Source organism: Gossypium raimondii, chromosome 12 (assembly GCF_025698545.1).
Source record: "Gossypium raimondii isolate GPD5lz chromosome 12, ASM2569854v1, whole genome shotgun sequence".
Taxonomy (NCBI): Eukaryota; Viridiplantae; Streptophyta; class Magnoliopsida; order Malvales; family Malvaceae; genus Gossypium; species Gossypium raimondii.
This window is the reverse complement of record NC_068576.1, coordinates 43568015-43582528: the sequence shown is the minus strand read 5'-3', so window position 1 is coordinate 43582528 and position 14514 is coordinate 43568015. Positions and strand designations below refer to the sequence as shown.

The following is a 14514-nucleotide window of genomic DNA, read 5'->3' as shown; positions in this document are numbered from 1 at the left end:
AGATATCATGTTTGGTGTCAGTCTACTATCGAGGTTCATGCACTGCTGTAGTGAAGCTCATTTGAAAGCTGCAAAAAGAGTTCTTAAGTACTTAAAAGGGACTGCAAGCTTTGGTATTATGTTTGAAAGTGGAAAGGAACTGAAACTTGAAGGCTACTCGGACAGTGACTGGGCAGGCTCACTTGATGATATGAAGAGTACCTCAGGTTATTTTTTCACACTTGGATCGAGTGTGTTCTGTTGGAGTTCGAAGAAGCAACAATCGTTGCTCGATCCACACCAAGCGAGAATACATTGCGATGCAGCGATGAATCGAGCCATTTGGATTAGGAAATTGCTTCATGATCTCAATGAAACACAAGTTGAATCAACTGAAATTTGGGTGGACAACCAGTCAGCAGTTGCTATAGCCAAGAACCCTGTGTTCCATGGCAAAACTAAGCATTTTAAAATTAAATTGCATTTTGTGAGAGAGGCTGAACAAATAAAGGAAGTCAGCCTTGTGCATTGTGGCTCAGGGGCACAATTGGCTGACATTCTGACCAAGCCCTTAGGGGCTGCTCGATTTGAATCATTGAGAAGTGCAATTGGTATGTGTTGCATACAGTCCAAGGAGGAGTGTTGAAGGTTGGACTGCATTACAACACAAAACCAACAGCCAGCAACTGTCAAGACCACCAGCAGCAGTTATCGAGCACAACTGATTTTGCTTGGCGCGCAAGATAGGTTTTTGAACCGAATGAAGCAACCAACTTTGCTGTTTTGTTTTGATGTAATTTGGTTCGGTTCAATTTTAGTTTGTTTGTAATACTAGTTAAACTTAAGTTAGTGATAAGATCTTTTGATGTAATGGCTGATTGGTAAGCTATATTTGATTATTTTTTGGCTAGTGATTAGGTTTGTATTAGTTGGGGCAGTTGAATACATTAGGTAACTGTCAATGTACATTGTAACTCCTTTTATATTTCAAATTTGAATGAAAAAAAATAGTAATGTTCAGTTACAAATTATGCTGAGTATTCAAAACTTTTGTTGCTGCCTTTGTTTTGTTTCTTTTGCTTCGATTTCTCCTTGATCTGCTTGTAAATTCATTTTGTTGCTGCTGCCATTGTTCCAACAAGAACAAGTGCAAATCGAGACTTTTTCAATTGGAATTAGAGCAGGCTTCAAACATACTTGAAGAGGATCCTTAGTTCGGTTTGTATTAAAGATCCTGAAAAAAGATCGCTCTATCTCATGTCCATCTTTGTTGATTGAAGCACCAGATTCAGACAACGATAGTGATGTTTCTTTTGGTAGTACAGAAGAAGCTTACAAGTCAATAATGGATAATTAGATTTGGATATGTCAATTGAATCAAACTTTGAAGAACGAAAATGCCAGACTCAAATGACAAAATGTGAAGCTTGTAGAGGCATCATAGAAAAAGACATGCTTGTCGAGACTATTAAGGAAAAGGATGAGATGATTGTTAGAAATGATGCAATTTTGAAAGCAAGTGAGCAACAACTAAATGATGCCAAAGTAAGAAATGTGATGAGATCTCAGTTGTTGAAAGATATGAACCTGGTCGTAGTGAACTTGCTTAAACTCTGACGATTTTTTGTTAAATCTAAAGAGATGATTGCTAACTTTTTTTCTTTGAGATAAGTAAAAAGAAGAATAAAAACCCGGTAGTTATCATTGTGGAAAGGTAGAACATATTAGATCAAGTTGATGAAAGAAAAACAATGGAGAAAGGAATATTCAATCTGATATTGCAACATTTGATAGAACAGTACCTAAACAACATATATGTAACAAGAAGAAAAAAAAACTCGTATGCCACTATTGTGGTTTTGTTGGTCATATCAAACCTCACTGCTGTAGAATGATGCGTGATTGGAAGAAACTCAAGGCTGTTGCAAACCTGTTACAACAAGTGTTTGCAATTGGCAAAATGCGATAAAAAGCAGATTTGGGTGAGAAAAGTCCAAACACGTTTTACTTATGAAGACCAATAATTTATTGATGCTCAAGTGAGACATAAGGTTGCATCTCATGTAGATTATATTGAAGATATACCACATCTAGATTTCATAGAAAAAAAATACTTCTAATTAATCGAAGATGTATCACCTTGAGACAATTGTGTAAGGGGAGAATAGAGTAAGAAGGAGCAAAAGAATGGAGTAAAGGGAGTAATTATGATATTGATTCTTTGTTTACTTTTAATTTTCTACTTTTACATTGATGGTGTTGTTGCTATTTACCTTTTAATTGCATTTTATTTCAAATTTGGTGTTGATTTTTATTTGGAGATGTTTTTATTGAAGAAAACACTGAAGAAAGTCATGGGTGTGATGGAGGTAGTGAAGAAGCTGAAGGCCAAGCAAAAGAAAGTGTGAATGTTCAGAATTCTGTTGTAATAGGAAGTGGAATAGAGCAAGGTGAAGCTAAGACGTAGTTTTTGATGGAGAAAATTGACTCTGCCAATTCAGTTGCAGGCCATTAATGGAGACTGTCAGAGGAAATAGAAAAATAAATTCTAGAGATGGAACTAAAGGAATCAATGTTCAAACTGATGTTGAAACTTCATATTCGACAACCCATGTTTATTTTTTAAACAATTAAAGGAAGGCTAAATTTGCTAAGATGATTGGTGTCTTGGAGAAGACCATCCCTTTTGCATCTTTGCTAAAAAAGGGGGAGGAGAAGTAGTAACTGGGAACAAGTGAGGCTTTTTCATAATTGAACAGCAAACCAAACGTTAAATACTTCCAAAATCTTCCCCCACCCATTATGTAATAATCACGACCCATCTCCCATAATAGATATGGAAAAATATAGATATATGCAAACCTGAAATGAAAACATGCTTCAACAACAAAATTAAAGCTTTGACACAAACAATACAGGCACTACTTAATCCTCTTTACAAGCTTTTTGGGTTATTAACATATGCAACCAATTCCTCATCACAATCAAATTTCGCCATTTCTTCTTCATTTAAGGTAACCCAAGCCTCTATTCCATCACCATTTATGGCGTCCGTGAAAGTAGTTACATTCTTTATTTGTCGATCTGCAGAGCCAGCCCATATGGGTTTCCCCCAACCAAAATCAGCTTCGTACATAGGAAACCTGCATAAACTTGTGAAAGTTAAGCTAACCATCTCGCCTTTGCCATAACTTGCTGCCATATCCCTAAGATATTCCTGGTGAGTATATCCATTTTTTAGTTTCATCACGTACTCCTTGTTCACTGTTTTTATGGAGTCTCTTATTTGGGTAACGATGTTACTGTCCATGGATGGGATAGTCATTGCTAAGCCAGAAAGGTTTCCAAATAAAGAACCCGGCATTGGAGGCTCAATTCTCGCACGTAAATTTACCAAGTGAACAATTGCGCAAAGCGTATCTGGTCTTGATCTTGCACCAAAGGCAGTAAGGAAACGCTCCCATATGAAAGCTGATAAGGCCTCAACACGAGTCGGGCGTGTTTGATTAGTATTCTCAGCATATTTTCTTCTAATTTCCTCCACTTTGGTGGCACAAAACACGAATCTCTTGGTTATTGTTTGTCCTTTTTTTATTAAACTAGCTCCTGGCGTGTATCCCCAAAGGTCTCGTGGTGGGAAAAGCGAGGCCGATTTGAATTCGGGGGCAATCAAATTCGTCTCTCCACGAGCAATGGCTGCCCACATATTCACAAACGAGAAAAATGAAAGGGCGTCTCCAATTTTGTGGGAAATACAAACACCAACCGCTATCCCCCCACAGTCGAAAACGTTGAATTGGATTCCAAGGGGAACTTTTTTAGCACCATGGAATTCAAAAGGAAGCAACTTGTTGAGTTCTTTGGGAATTGGATTGTTTAAAACATCTGAAAGTTGGCACTCCACTCCAACTTCCAAAAAGGGTATCCCCTCATCGTTGCAATCAACAAACAACTGGTCATCCGTTATCCGACCAGCCAGTGGGTAAAAATAGGTGAGGGCATTGGAAATGGAGTGTTTCAACCGGTTGGAAACTGTGATTTTGTCGGCTTCAGTATCGCATATTTTTGGGTAGAAATAGACCAAAGCATTATAGAACGAGGCATTTAGTTGATCTAGGAACGATAGTTGGTATCGACGCAGTCTATCGGCAGTCGGAGATGATGGCTTTACAATCTCTTCTGAAATCACTTGGACCTTAAGCTGCATGTCGTCCCTGTAAACAATGAATGATTAGATTTGTAATTAAGAATGAGGATTTTGTGTAACCTAATGGCTAGTTTAAGTTACACTTTATATATACAAGACTTGGTGTGAGTTTGGATGGACGGTGCATTTACTTGCGGTTAGTGTAAAAACAGCGGTGGCGGTGAGATTAGATATTGTAGCAATACTGTAGCGTGAGACAAAAAGTAAACTAAACGCATCGCATCTCACCCAATTGCCCATCCAAACTCACCCTTGGTTGGCATGAGAAAGAATAGCTACGTCATCTTTACCTTTACCTCTCCAATAGGATAAGACAAAAATCAAATGAATTTAGAAGAGACAAAAATTATGACTCCAATTGCAATTGACGCTAACCAATTGCTAGAAACGTACAAAATCAATGCTAACTAATTAATTATCAATATTAATTCATATTTGTTTTTATGCATGTGAAAGGATAATAATTGTTCTTTTTGGTAGAAAGTCTACATCTAATTACGTTTAAATAGATATTAACTATATTATCTTTTGTTAGAAAGTATACATCTAATTAAGGAAGAATCAGTGTAAAATTAACATTAATTTTTATACCATTAATATTTTAATAATTTAGTTGTCATATTTTATACTCGATTTATATATTATGCATGTCAAATTTGACAAACTATTTGTTTTATGCAAAAAAAAACAGTCTATTAAATGAATATTTGTATATACACTTTTTAGATTGTTATAATAGAGATACTGGACTGGTTTAAAATTTTTCATGCATGACAAGTACAATTATATCAATAAATTCAATAATTGAATCATTAAAATATTAATTTATAAAAAGTTACAAAAATATATAAAACCATTTTAAATTTATACTAGTGTAGTGAATCCCTTCTAGAGTTGTCCATGGGCTGGGTCAGGTTGGGCCTTAATAAAATTTTAGACTCAAGCCCGACCTGACCCAAAAAATGGGCATAAATTTTTGTTCAAACTCGATCTAGATAAAAATACTAATACTCGGGCTTGTCCCGTATTAATTTTTTAAAATTTATTTTTATATAAAAAATTTTAAAAAATATAATGCACCAAATACGCTAAAAATATTAAAATAAATGTTTCCCTACAAATTGAAAATAAATTAAAAATAATCTTTATACTTAAATAGCACTAAAATAAGTGCAACTTAACAAGCAAATACATCTAAACTAGTAGCAAAATTAATAATAAAACAAGAGTTATACAATATCTAAACATTAACAACAAAATAGTAGCAACATAATAATGAAATGGTAACAAAATAGTGACAAAAACTGAGAAAACAACAGCAAAAATAGTAGGGGCTTTTATTGAAAACTTGAGTTGAGTCGGGCCAGGACCAAAAAACCTTACCTGAGACCCAACTTGTTTTTTAAACGGGCCTTGTTTTTTGCCCAAGCTTAGTTTTTGAGCATATATTATTGCCCAAACTCTCCTATTTTTCGGGCCCAACCCAACCCATAGACAACTCTAATCCCTTCCATGTTAATTATATTATTTTTGGTAGAAAATTTACACCAAATTATGTTTAAATAGATATTAATTATATTATTTTTTATTATATCCATAATACAAAGTTAAGGATTAAAACCATGCTATGTATGAAATAAATTTAAAATTAATGAATAATATTTTACAAAACGTGAAAAATTAATTATGATTTACCCAAAAGAAAGATGGAAATACCCAAATTTAGCTTATTTAACTAAGAACAGAACCCATCAACAATTTTCATGTCTGTTAAGTAGAGGTGTTTATGGGCCGGGTCGGACTCGAAAATTTTTTTAGCCCACATCCTTGGCCCGGGCCCGGCCCAAAATATGGGCCTGAAATTTTATCCAGGCCCGGCCCGAAAGAAATTCTTAAGCCCGAGTCTGGCCCGGCCTGGCCTATTTTTTTAATAAACACTAAAAAATTCTTTTAAAAATAAAAAAATAAAAAAAAGTATTTTAAAATATTTTAAAATTAATATATATATTTATTATATATTTGGGCCGGGCCGGGCCAGGCCTAGGCAAAAAAAGTAGTGCCCGAGGCCCAGCCCGTTTTCAAAACCGGCCTCGTTTTTTTGCCCAAACCCATATTTCAAGCCTATACTTTTACCCGAACCCTCCCATATTTTGGACGGGCTATCGGACCGGGCCGGGCCCGGCCCATGAGCACCCCTACTGTTAAGTATATCTTGTATTTAGATTTTAATTAAAATGAAATCAGCATATGGATTTAGAATTTGTTAATTCTATCACTAAAAGAATAAAATGAACGGAGATGAAAGCAAATTAGACAACGGGATAGCTCTCAACTCTCTCCTCATCATTCAAATTAACACATTGAAAGAAATTGGAAGAATTGAAATTTGATTCCAATTGAGAAGTTTAGATTATTGTTTTTAGAATTGGATTAATTAGTTGAATTAGTTAAATTGAAAATTGATTGAAGTATTAATTTAAAATGAGGGGTTGGACTTGTTCATCCGTGAATTAGTTGAATTGATTTATTAGAACAGTTGAACCGACTTTCTTTATTTTTTTAAATATATTTTAAATATTTTATTCAATTGAACTAGACAAACTGAGAATTAGTGGTCTACAATTTCAACTGGTTCAATTCTGAAAACCTTGATTTGGACAATTTATGGAATACAAGTTAAAAAATCGATGGTTGCTTGAAACCGATTTTATTTTATTGAATTTATAATTAATGTTAAATTTATGATATAAAATAAATCTTACCATAAAAATACTTTATATTTAAAATAATGAAAATAACTTAAAAGTTCTATATAAAAAGTATTTTTTAATCAAATAAAAGTTATGATAATTTTATTTACTAAAAATATATTTTTAAAAATATTTTAAAATTTTATCAAATAATATTTAAAATTCATAAAACAAAATTTATTTTGCAAAAATCAATTTAAATTTTAAAAAATTAATATAAAAACTGAAATCAAATCAAATCAAATTATAATAAATAGTTCGAAAAATTCAAAATTTAACCAAACCAAACTAATATAACCCTTTATTAAAACACCAAACAAGCAATTAAGGTACCAAATTCAGCTGTAAGGCCAAAATGATACCTTATTAAATACATTTATAAATTAAACAAATAAAATCTTGATATTTAATTATGATACAATGCTTTATACAATAAAATTATAAGCAAAATAAAATGATTTAAAAGATTTTTATAAAAAAATTTTTGCACCATTCTATAAAATCGCCAAGGTTCGAGAACATTTTATTCATTTAGAAAACATTTTCTTTATTCACACAATTTTGAAAAGTAGGTTTTCTTAGACGAGATGACTTCATGTGTCGAACTTAATTTATAATGATTTTATGAAATATCCTTATTCAAGTTTGTATTGATTTAAAATATGGGATAAAATTTTTGCTAAAGTTCATTCATATTTTTTTAAAGCAAAGTTCTAGCTTATAAATTGGCACCTAAATCGTATTCTTTTTCTCACGTTGATGTTTAAACTTTTTTTTCTCTAAAATGGTGCCTAAACTATTTCTGAAGCTTATAAATGCAACTAGTTTCTAAACTGTGACATTATTTTTGTTTTATTTTTATTTTTTTACTTTTTCATTTCTTTTCTTTATTTTCTTTTTTTTTTTTTGGTTTTCCTCCCCCCTCTCTTTTTCTCCCAAAAACTTCCGCACCACTATTGTTGCCCCAATTTCACATGGATCCTCCTCCAAACCATGAGAGGAATCATGTTTAGAAACCAGTTGCATCATCTTAATCTCTAATAGCTTTTGCATTGCTTCATTTGCGGCATTTCTAGCTCATCCATCCATCTATTCATCCATCACCATTAAATTCTCTGAAAAAATACACGAGTTTAAAGGATTACAACTTCATTCAAATAATAACTAAGTGAAAAATACAATGAACGAAATGATTTTTAATTACTCTATAAACATTCTATGTCATCTTCATTCAAATGATAACTCAGTGAAAAATACAATAAGCGAAATGACTTTTAATGATCTAAACATTAAAAATGTATGTGGGTGAGTAGAAAAGTGAAGGGATAGAAGGAAGGAGTGGAAAAATTGGTAGGGAGAAATGTGAGAGGAAAGAAAATACAAGGGGAGGTCATTTTACATTCTAATGAGAGGAGAGAAAATGAGAGAGAAGTATATATTAGTTCAAATTATACATTTTTCAAATGTTTTATTTTCTTTCTTTACATTTTTCAACTCTACCAAACAATGGATGAAAAGCAAATTATTTTTTCTTTCCATTTTTCTATCTTTCCTACCAAATACACCTATGGAAAGAAATATATTTCCGCTCTTTCTACTTTTTTCACCCCATCAATTTTCTATACTTCCAATTTTTCTTTCCCTCTACTGAGCAAAGCCTAAGGCTATATTTGGATTGGGTGGAAAAGTGGAAGGAAGGCAGTGGTGGAGCCACTAAGAGGCCTAGGGGGCCATGCCCCCGTAAAATGGCAAATTTTCAATTTAGGCCATTTGTAATTTATAAAATTTTAAATTAGTAATGATAAAATTACACTTTAACCCTCCAAAAATGATAAAAATTTGATTTAACCATTTAAAAATATAAAGATATAGACTATTAAAATGATAAAAATGTATTTTTAATATCGTAAAAATATACAATTTAATTCCGCACTACAAGAAAAAAATTTGGCTCCGCCACTAAAGGAGGGAATGAAAAAACGGAAAGAAAATAAATTGTAAGTGTACTTGGTAAGGAAAAAAAAGGAGGAAAAAAAAGTGAGACTATTATTTTATATCCTAATACATAAAAATCAATTCTTCCGAAATGAAGATGGCGTAAAAAATGAGAGGAGGTGTATATTAGATAGAAGTTATGCATTTTTCAGCTCTACCCAACAATAACGAGATAAATATAAATTCAAGAAATGGTAAACATTAGATTAGTTAAAGATATAATATGACCAAAGGTTCAAAGCAAAGTGCCCTTGAGAATTACAAGAAGGTAGAACTACATTGCAGTCTCATTGTGTCATTTGCCAGCAACGACCACACCGCATGCACTGGATTTAAATACCTTTGCCTGCAACTTTATTACAGTCTCTTGGTGTGTAACTGAGTTGAATAAACCATTGTCGTTGAAGCAGGCTAGCGAGCATATATTCACATCCTTATTAGGGAATCGTAATACAATCACTTTCAATAATGCCATGCCTATAGGCTATAACCCACAAGTTTTCCGTAACTTATAATTATATAAATTGAGTAGCATACTCCTAAGAATCTTCCAACATAATTCAATCCAACCATTTATTAAAAAAAGAACAAGAACAAGAGTTTTCTTTATTCACTATAATTTTATTAAAGATTTAAAAAACCATAAACTAAGATGTTCCTATGTCAGTACCGTAAAAGGACAATGAGAAAATTGTAATTTATTTTAAATACATTTATTTATTTGTATGTTTTTAATTTATTTATTAACGAGGTGATAAATTATAATTCATCAATAATGCATGAGACTCATATATTTACTATACATTAAATATAATCTCTAATTATTATTAATATTATTAAGTACTAATTCCTAGTTAAAGCAAAAATACTCGACAGACCCGATAATATTAATAATAATTAAACACCAATTACAGCTAAACCACTCATTTGCAACATAAATTGTTTGCCGAAGATAAAAGCAGGATTTTTTTAATGTAACAGATAAGAGATGATTAGTGTCAAGTACTAATTTATTAAGCAAATGCTCTATTTTCTTCAATTTTTAAATCCATCATTTCTAAATAAAATATATCATAAATCTGAAGCTTGATTGAGATTTGGAGTCGATTGTGTTTTATAATTTAAAGGCAATTGACTCATATTAGAATATATAGATAATTGTTTTACCATGAATTTGATGGTAGTTATCCAGTAATCAATGTGCCATTCTATAATTCAAACCTGGCAGAGTCGAACGAGGGGTGCTACATAGAATATTAGAGACTAATAATCTCATTTCTTTTAAGTTTATCTTGTTTTTTTTTATATTATAATATAATAGCTAAATTTCAATTTTGACTCATTAATATGCTGAAATTAAAATTTAATTTATATACTTTAATTTTTTTACATTATTTCATCATTCTACATTAAAATCTTAAAATCTTAAATGCCTCAACGTCATCGTTAAAAGAAACCCTTGACTCTAACAAATCCTTCATTATACCTCAATATGAATGGTTCTTCTATATTAAAAGTGTAAGAACATATGATTTGCTCTGTATCTAGTTTGATGTTCAGTCTAGTGTTTAGGCCGTAATTGTTGTTTGAGCACGAGTTCAAATAGAACACAAGTGATAAGCAAAATAAGGAATGAAAGAAATAAACACGAGATTTGTTAACGGAATTTTGATTCACTAATCTTACACTATGGAGCATTACTCAAAGAATGATTCTTATTCAACAAATTTCCGGATCACCCATTAATTTAAACCTAATCTACCTTTAGACAAAAAAGGTAATTGCAGCTCCAACATCGACCTCAATTGTTATAAACCACCCACCCAAAAACCTCACTTACATCAAGTATAAACTCTTTGATAAAAGTCTGAGGCAAGAGTGCAAAAATACCAAGTAAAAGAAACACAAATAACAATACAAAAGCACTCTAAAAGGCACGCCCATATGTGTAGCACAACAGCCTATTTATAGGTTAAATTCGATATCTTCTCCAAGTAGTCTTGATAGAGTAAAACTCTCAATTATAATTTGAATATATCTTATTGAAATTTCTCCAATAATTATTCTAAAATAATGCTTTTTAAACCAAGTGAAATCATTAGATAACTGATAAACCACCAAATAAATAGTTTAACAGATAAGAAAAAACCTTATGGAACAAGGCATGTCAATCTCATAGGTCCTTCATTCATCCAAATTCGACCACAATTGTTTGATACGAAATAAAATACATTCTAAGCCTTATTTATTTATAGAAAAAACACTTATGAAGTCCCAAGTTAAAAAACCTAATAAATAAAACTAAATTGTCCCAAAATCTTGATTGATTAAGTGTTTAAATAGGTGAAGATAATTATTAGACATCGAATCTTTAATGCTAAACAATTTTATTCTTAACAAAAAATCTGAAATAATTAATTAACCAAATAATTAAAAAAGAGAAAAGAAGGCCACAAAGTTTATAAAATAATAAAGAAAACAGTTGTACTGATTATGATAATAATTCTAGTCTGATTATATATACTTTTTTATGAAATAATCTGATTATCATTATTAACAAATAAATAAAGTCATGACGGATTTTTTTTTAAAAGATAAAGAAAGATGGCAAGAAAAGCAACGTTTAAGATAAGAACAAAATAAGAATATTAAATCATCATAAAATAGTAACACAATTTCTTAGACGTATAAATATAATATTCTTTGTCTAATCTAATCATACAAATTTAAACAACAAATTCAAATACCAAACCCAAACCCAAACCCAAACCCAAACCCAATTATTATTTTTATTTTTATTTTCTTGTTGTATGATTATTAGCGGTATGGTTTTCTTTATAATGAGAAAAGGATAAAAAAGAGTAGGTTAAGGCAAGAGAGAAGAAAAGTCTCTTTTCTTGTTCAGTTTTCTTATACTTTCTGTTGTCTTCTGGGGGATTGGGTTCTTAGAAAGGGAAAACCCAGTTCTCTTACACTTTCTGTTGTTTATCTTTGTAGATTCTTGTATCTTGTCTAGGTTTCTTTGTTTTCTCTGTTTTTTAAAGAGATGGGGATGGTGTATTATCAGTTGTCAAAGTCTTCTTATCAGGATTTTCTGAAAATACTAAAGGCTGACATACAGCATGCAAATGCTTTGTAAGTTTTTTTTTTCTTGGGTGTTTAATTTTCTTAAAAAATTAGTATTTTCTTTTACCTCACCATCCTTTTGAAGTTGATTGTTGACTTGTTCTTGTTGTTTCTGTTTATTAGTTGCTTGATTGGGTTGCTTTTGATGATAATGATTAAAAAGCTTAGTTTTTTTAGCTGCTCTGCTAGTTGTTAAAAGAAATTAATAAAAAAAACCCGAAAAACATTCGGTTTGGAAGTTTATCTGATTCTTTTCTCTTTTATGATAATTTTTTGTTAGCTTGATGATATTATTGAATAACCAATTGCGGATTTTTAGTATATGGTTTAGTATTGTAAATTGTCAGCCTAACAATTCTTATACCAGCTAAAATCTCTCTGCCTATTTGCTGAACTGTTGGTAGTTTGATGTTTCTCTAGCTGAGAACAGCTCAAAAAGATTTCATTTGTTTAATGGTAGCATATTAATATTTGTATGTTTATGATAGGGTTTTACTTCCTTATCATCATTCTTCTTCTGAGAGTGTTTGTCTGAACTTGATGATAGTTTGATGTTTCTTTAGCAGATAGCAACTTAAGAAGTTTCATTCATTTAATGGTAATATTTGTATAGTTATTAAAGGATTTTGGTCATTGTAATGCTTAATGATTGGCTTAGAATATTTTGTATCTCCATTTTAGTTCTTCTAAGAATGTGTTCTTGGGGGTTTTAGGGCTGCTGCAATTCCAAGGGCCAAGAGTGGTGCTCACCTTCAAATGAAATTGGTGTATAATCATTTGGCTCCCCTCTTTCTATTTTTGTTACAGTGGATGGATAGTTCCTGCATATGTTTACTCCCTAGATTTCTAAACCTCTTTCACATTCTTGTATACAAGGTTCATTATACCGGCTTATTTTGTTCCCCTCTTTTACATTTATTTTCATACATATTTATATGCGCCCCTTGTTCATTTCCACATTGTTTGCTACAGGTCTATACAGATGGGAGATCAAATATATCTAGACGTGGAAGGAAGGCAACAATTAGAGAGTTTTACGGTATGCATATAATCTTAGTTTGAGTGTGTTTCTTTTTTCGCCTATAATGATTCATTCACCTTGCCATTGTCTCTCTTTGCTAATTAACTAATTGTAGGTGTTATATTACCATCTCTTCAAAGGCTCCAGGGTAACTTGGGGGAGTTGGATGATGATAAGGAGGCTGGTGGGAGTTCTGCCAAGAAAAGAGTCGACTTAGATAATAGACATGGGAATATTGATTTTGAGAGGGAAGATGAGTGTGGGATTTGCTTGGAGCCTTGCACGAAAATGGTCTTGCCTAATTGTTGTCATGCAATGTGCATCAAATGCTATCGCAATTGGTAACTCGAAATCTCTTGTTATTCCTCTCCAGTTTCAGTGCTTTGCAGCTTCACTCTTAACATTTTCCTCCACAAATTACAGGAACACAAAATCTGAGTCCTGTCCGTTCTGTCGGGGTAGTTTGAAAAGGGTCAATTCTGAAGATTTATGGGTGCTTACTTGCAACGATGATGTGGTTGACAATAAAACTGTCTCACAGGAGGACTTGTTGCGTTTTTACCTCTACATCAACAGCCTTCCAAAAGATTTCCCAGATGCACTTTTCTTGGTATACTACGAGTACTTAATTTGATTTGAAGTCATTGAGAAATATGGTGTACAGATAGAAAAACACGGACCATCAAATGTAAATAGAATCTGGTAAGGAAATTCTCTCCGCTTCTTACTAGAAAGACTCAGTCCCATTTTTATGCTTTTCAGATATTAATGAACATCAGTGTAAGAAATCCCCAATTATTAATGGAAGTTGTAATTTCTGAAACCTCAAGTCTGCTATTCCTTCTTGTTGAAACTAATAGCACATGAAATGGACCAATATCTTAGCCAAAGCCATCTTGAATCTACTTTGGCCTTTCTTTTTGAAGAGTTTGATGACTGGTTGAGAAGTACGTGTGACACAGGTGGCTATTTTTAAGGTTGTATTGCAGGACATAGATACTACAGAGGGAGAGCAAACATGAATGTATTTCTCTGCAACTAGTGGCACAATTGAGCCCCACGTAAATAGAAAATAGAACAAAGAGGGCAAGAGATGTACCGCCATATCATCTAATGGTGCGGTGGTGGTGCTTCTTAAAAATGAAATATATGATTGTTGTTGATTAAGGTTTCAATGAATGGAAATTATTGATTGATCAACAAAATTCGCTTTTGTTCCATGTAAGAAAGAGAAGTGGGTGGGAGAAGAGAGCTTGAATTGAACGCTCCAAAGTCTTTTTTATCTATGTTCATATATTTTAGCACTTGATTCATTGAAGTTTATGATCATAGTTTTTTACATGCTTGAATTCAAGCCATTGCTTCTGAAAATAAACTTGGGACTGGGATCTGTTAAAAACGTATGGATTAGATTTTCTATCGTTTGTACTTCTATA

General features: G+C 32.2%; 2 protein-coding genes across 2 annotated transcripts; one reads left to right on the top strand and one right to left on the bottom strand.

Moving 5' to 3' along the window:
• Positions 1-2540: 2540 nt before the first annotated feature.
• LOC105764313 (stemmadenine O-acetyltransferase) lies at positions 2541-4259 on the bottom strand. Its single transcript, XM_012582852.2, has one exon. It carries the CDS (start codon positions 4184-4186, stop codon positions 2915-2917), a length of 1272 nt encoding a protein of 423 aa, XP_012438306.1. The 5' UTR covers positions 4187-4259; the 3' UTR covers positions 2541-2914.
• A 7520-nt stretch (positions 4260-11779) lies between these two features.
• Positions 11780-13901, top strand: LOC105764311 (E3 ubiquitin-protein ligase AIRP2). Its single transcript, XM_012582851.2, has 5 exons — positions 11780-12066; positions 12771-12933; positions 13030-13096; positions 13194-13419; positions 13502-13901. Exons 1-5 carry the CDS (start codon positions 11978-11980, stop codon positions 13710-13712), a joined length of 756 nt encoding a protein of 251 aa, XP_012438305.1. The 5' UTR covers positions 11780-11977; the 3' UTR covers positions 13713-13901.
• Positions 13902-14514: the final 613 nt, after the last annotated feature.